Genomic DNA, 5734 nt, shown 5'->3' on the forward strand with positions numbered 1-5734 from the left:
CACTCACACAGGGTATTGCAGATGGGCAGGTGTTCCCCAGCACGTCCAAGGATGGTCCTCGTCCAGCTCTCCACGGTCCCCGGCACGTCTGCGAAGATGGAGATCGATGAAGGCAGGGCCACGTAGCGTGTCTCTCGAGCAAAGGTGATATATCAGGGCGAACGGTGGAGAGGACTTTTACGGCAAAGGCGGGACGGCTTTTACGGCAAAGGGGCGGTTACCCAGCCTCGTTCACTCACTTGGCTGGAATACGCAAGTTCGTTATAAACGCGCCTGGCTGCGCCCGCGTATATCTAGCGACCAACTCTTCTTCCTCACTGCCTCGGTGTTGGTTAGCGCGCGTTCTTATGCGACGGTCAAGTTCATCAAGCGGTACAATGCGAATGCTCCCTCTCCTCTGCAAGTCCTCCGCTTCAGTCCTTTGCAAGTCTTCTCCCTCTCTGCAAGTCCTCTCGAGGGCTTTGCGCATCGGGTTATGTAGGCCCGCCCCGCGAACCTTCTGGAACTCACCAGACTCTTCTCACCACGCCCTCTGACACCGCCACCACTGAGCCCTGATTGGCGGCCCATGCTTACCGTCATCGCCTCTGCCGCTCCGACCTCCACGCCGCCCCCACCTTTTTAGGCCTACCTCGTGTTAACTCGACTAGTGAGCAAGCAAAGGGTAGCAAAATGGATCGCGCCTGTACAGGTAGAATGGTTTGCAGAAGTAGGACCCATTCTCCTGTCTTTACACAATGCAGAATTAACACTGGAAAGGGCCTATTCTCACACATACTAAGACATAACTATACTACAAATGAGGCAACATGTTGCTTGTGTGACTATCTATGGGGGGCAACCTTTAACCTTTATTGAGCTCATTGTACAAACCTCAAAACCGTAGATATGTACATATATATATATATATATATATATATATATATATAATATATATATATATATATATATATATATATATATATATATACAGTATATATATATATATATATATATATATATATATATATATATATATATATACAGTATATATATATATATATATATATATACAGTATATATATATATATATATATATATATATATATATATATATATATATATATATATATATATATATATATATATTGTTACGGACCGCGGATAAGATGTTAATTTGCCGAGCGGATGGCGCCGCGGCCCGAACCGTTTTTACAATGACTAGACCCGATCCCTTAAACGTGGGCCAAATCGTGCCACTTCAATTCAATGATATTCGATATTCAATGGGGAAAAGACAAAGGCGACACGGATGTGAAGAAGAGGAAGACAGAAGTAGGGAATACGAATATAATTTATTTGCTATTTACAACCAAAAGTAACCAAGGAGAGGGAAGGATAATAAAATAATTTACAGAAGAAATCAAGGAGACACAGTGAAATGCTAGCTTATCTACACAGGCTTAACTTATACCCTGGACAGAACAAACAAAACAAACTCACGTTCACAAAAGGATGGAAGGACAGGAATCGTTTGGAGGGATGAGCAGGTGGAATCACAGGGCACAGCGAGCAGGTCCACTCCGGGCGGGAAGCGAGGAGCCGGCAGCTCCTTGTATTCGGCTTTACACCGCACACCGGCAGGGTCACTCGCTGCCCTGTCAGGGCTTCACACGGCTGGTTGAAGCGGCTCTCTGCAGAACTCTTTCTTTGCACTTCTGGACTTGCACTCCTCTGCCGTCTCTGGCGCACTTCTGGTTTCGCACTTCTGGACTTGGTCTCCTCTGCCGTCTCTGGCGCACTTCTGGTTTCGCACTTCTCGCAACCCTTTCTTTGCACTTCTCACTTGGCCTCCTTCTCATCACTCCTGTCAAAGGCTTCCGTGCACGCTTTTTATAACGCCCGCGGGCGATCAAGCCGCCGGCCTCTAGAACACACCCATCGGTCAGCTCGCCTCGGCCCTGATTGGTCGGCACGGGACCTCTGGCTCCACCCTTGATGACGATGGGCGGGCACGCCCAGGATTCGGCAGCTCCTCCCCCTTCTTCTCCAAGCCTACCTCGTGGCTAATGGAGTCGCGGTGAATGCAGTTGACAATTGAGGCTTTGTGAAATGAAAATGAAAGGGGATCTATCTATTTGAATTCGGTGCAATGGAGTGTCAATTAATGGAAGACAAATCCTTAGCCTAATACACAGAATAAGGAAATAACTGTCAACAAGGAGGAAATCTATGATTGGCTAACGTGATTGTTTATGAAATAACTACGGAACGACCTTTGACCTTTATACACAGACTGGAGGCAAGAGGGTCCACAATAAAACAATCAAAAAAACACAATCCTCATATCCACAACAATATATATATTTATATATATATATATATATATATACAGACTTGGCATTTAATATGGAATATTTTTTTTGTGGGGGTGAACTTACTTTTCAAGATGTCTTAGAACCAAAAGTTAATTGGAATTATGTTGAAATTATTCTAGATTTTGTTAATGTGACCTTTAAAAGAAACAAAAACCACATTTGACATTTCGAAGCAAATAAATTGATCCTTGAAAGTGATGTTAACTGATATCGAACTCAATTCACGGACAGTACTGTGTTAAACTTCTCTACGTTTTCCAGAAGTATCTCTTTATTTTTCACATCAGCCAAAAAATTTTTTAACAAAAGCTAAATTATGACTGGGATTACGGACAGTAAAATTACAGTTCAGTACTTCGTGTAACCCCCACGAACATTCAGGAGAGCACGTACACGTCGAGGCATGCTGTTCACGAGATTTCCAAGGTTTGGACAGGAATCGCTTGCCATGCAGTGACAATAGTCTGCTGCAATTCACGCACAGAGGTCGGCTGCTGGTCCAAGTTGTCAATTTGACGCGTTAATTCTGCCCACAAGTTCTGTATCGGATTCATATCCGGGGACATGGCAGGCCACTCCATATGCTCTACACCACGGTCAGCAAGAAAATGTTGGATCATGCGAGCACGATGAGGCCGTGCATTGTCATCTTGGAAGACAAAGTTTCCTCGAAAGGGTGCACGAGCACATGGAAGCAATGTTTCTTCCAGAATGACCCTGTACTTGAACTGGTTCAGGTTTCCATTCAGAACAACCAGGTCAGTTTTGCCCCCTGCATGAAAAGCAGCCCAAACGGTCACCCCACCACCTCCAGCTTGGACTCTTGGCACTATACAATCTTTGTTGTAGGCTTCATGCACTTGTCTGTGCACTCGGACGCGGCCATCTTGACGATAGACCAGAAATCTAGACTCGTCACTGAGATAACGTGATTCCAGTGTCCTGGCTGCCATTGACGGTGCTCTCTGGCCCACTGCAATCGGCGCTGGCTGTGTTGTCTGGTCAGGCGTGGCTTTCTCAGGGGACGCCTGGCACGATAGCCTGCTTGAACCAGTCGTTGGTTGACTAGCCTTCTGAATACAGGCACATTTGTCAGTTGCTGCCACTCAGCCCTAAGCCGATTATCTGACTTGGTACGGCCATTGCGGACTAACCGGTGCAGCTGGCGATCATCCCGCCTTGTGGTTCTGCGGGGACGTCCTGGCCTCGGTATTGGAGTAGGGACACCCTTCTGAGCATTTCATTTCAGGATCTTTGATACCTGACCTTGAGTGATGCCATAATGCCGAGCAATAGCACGCTGTTTCATGCCAGAATTTCGTAAAGCCACCACTCCATGACAAAAAGCATTGTCAAGTTGACGGACCATCTCCAGAGGAAGCGGCAATAACTTTTGTAGACGTGCAGCAGTTGTTTTCCATGAATACAGAACGCAACAACCCTTATATACCCGATTGTGAAACCAATCGTCAAATGTACCTGTCCTTACATTTTGTCACGCCACCTGTGATATAATCCTGTTATTAACTTCTTGCTGCAAAAGACAATCAGTGACATGGTTCTTTCAACAAAGACATCACCGAAGGGTAAAAGAAACTCACCAGATTGATACACTGAGTTCAAAAAGTAAACCCAAGTCAAGAAAAAAAAAATATTCCATATTAAATGCCAAGTCTGTGTATGTGTATGTGTATGTATATATATATATATATATATATATATATATATATATATATATATATATATATATATATATATATATATATACATATATATATATATACATATATATATATATATATATATATATATATATATATATATATATATATATATATACACATATATACACGCGCACACACACACTCCTTGTGCAAAACGAGTGTTTATATAAACTTGTAAAAATCCACGTGCCCATTGCATAATGCCCCTTTTGCATCATGGTCTATAGTAATTCCCCATGGAGATCTTACTCTCCAAATACCTCCCTGCAGATTACACCTCAGAGAGTGACAGCTTCAATCCTGCATTGTGGGAGGAACAACGTCAGAGGCGGACCACAGTGGTTTTTAACTGCCAGGATGCACCTGTTGGAGAGCAAAGGCATGGACAGGTGAGTTATTCTGGAATGATTAAAGGAGCAAATGGCACACAAAGAATGTCAATGATCCACATATATATATATTTTTCCATATTATACATATATATATATATATATATATATATATATATATATATATATATGTATATTATATTATACATATAGATATATATATATATATATATATATATATATATATATATATATATATATATATATATATATATATATATATATATACTAGCTTGGCTCGGCTCGCTGCGCTCGTCTCACCACGCGTCGTTACTGAGGAACGGGCTTATTTTAGCTGAGGATAATGACTGTACCTGAGTTGCTGTGTTGTCATGATTTACACCAATCATAATACAAACAATTATTTTGTACAAATTTATTTGTGGTGTTTGTGATATTACAGTTTTATAAGCAATTTAGGTTGAAGATTTAGGTTGAAAAAATATATAAAATTCAAAAAAGAAACCCTCAGCACATACATAGGGGAGGGGCCAGGTGCAGACTGGAAGTTTGGGATGATTACACCTCACCACCACTTAATTCAAAACACCTCACCACCAAGTAATTTAAAACACCTCACCACCACGTAATTTAAAATACCTCACCTCCACGTAATTTAAAACACCTCATTCACCTAATTTAAAACACCTCACCACCAATTAATTTAAAACACCTCACCCCCACGTAATTTAAAACACCTCACCCCCACCAAATTTAAAACACCTCACCACCACGTAATCCAAAACACCTCACCCCCATGTAATTCAAAACACCTTACCAACATGTAATTCAAAACACCTCACCACCATGTAATTCAAAACACCTCACCACCACATAATTTAAAACACCTCACCACCACGTAATTAAAAACACCGTACCACCATGTAATTCAAAACACCTCACCACCACATAATTTAAAACACCTCACCACCAAGTAATTCAAAACACCTCATCACCAACTAATTCAAAACACCTCACCACCACATAATTAAAAACACCTCATCACCAACTAATTCAAAACACATCACCACCACATAATTAAAAACACCTCACCACCAAGTAATTCAAAACACCTCACCATCACGTAATTCAAAACACCTCACCACCACGTGATTTAAAAACACCTCACCACCACATCATTTAAAAACACCCCACCACCACATAATTCAAAATACCTCACCACCACATGATTCAAAACCACCACCACGTTATTAAAAACACTTCACAACCACGGAAACAAAAGTTTCAGGGAGTAGTTCAGTGA

The 5734-nt window shown here is 41.8% G+C and overlaps 1 protein-coding gene across 1 annotated transcript in view; it reads left to right on the forward strand.

The window, feature by feature from the left end:
* LOC137415274 (uncharacterized) overlaps positions 1–4525 on the forward strand; it is a 342617-nt gene extending 338092 nt beyond the window's left edge. Inside the window, exons 16-17 of the mRNA XM_078779443.1 lie at positions 4352–4446; positions 4496–4525. Of these exons, the coding sequence (XP_078635569.1) occupies positions 4352–4446; positions 4496–4525 (125 nt within the window). The remainder of the gene's footprint in view (positions 1–4351; positions 4447–4495) is intronic.
* Positions 4526–5734: the final 1209 nt, after the last annotated feature.

Source organism: Myxine glutinosa, chromosome 1 (genome assembly GCF_964187855.1).
Source record: "Myxine glutinosa chromosome 1, kmMyxGlut1.1, whole genome shotgun sequence".
NCBI classification, from domain to species: domain Eukaryota; kingdom Metazoa; phylum Chordata; class Myxini; order Myxiniformes; family Myxinidae; genus Myxine; species Myxine glutinosa.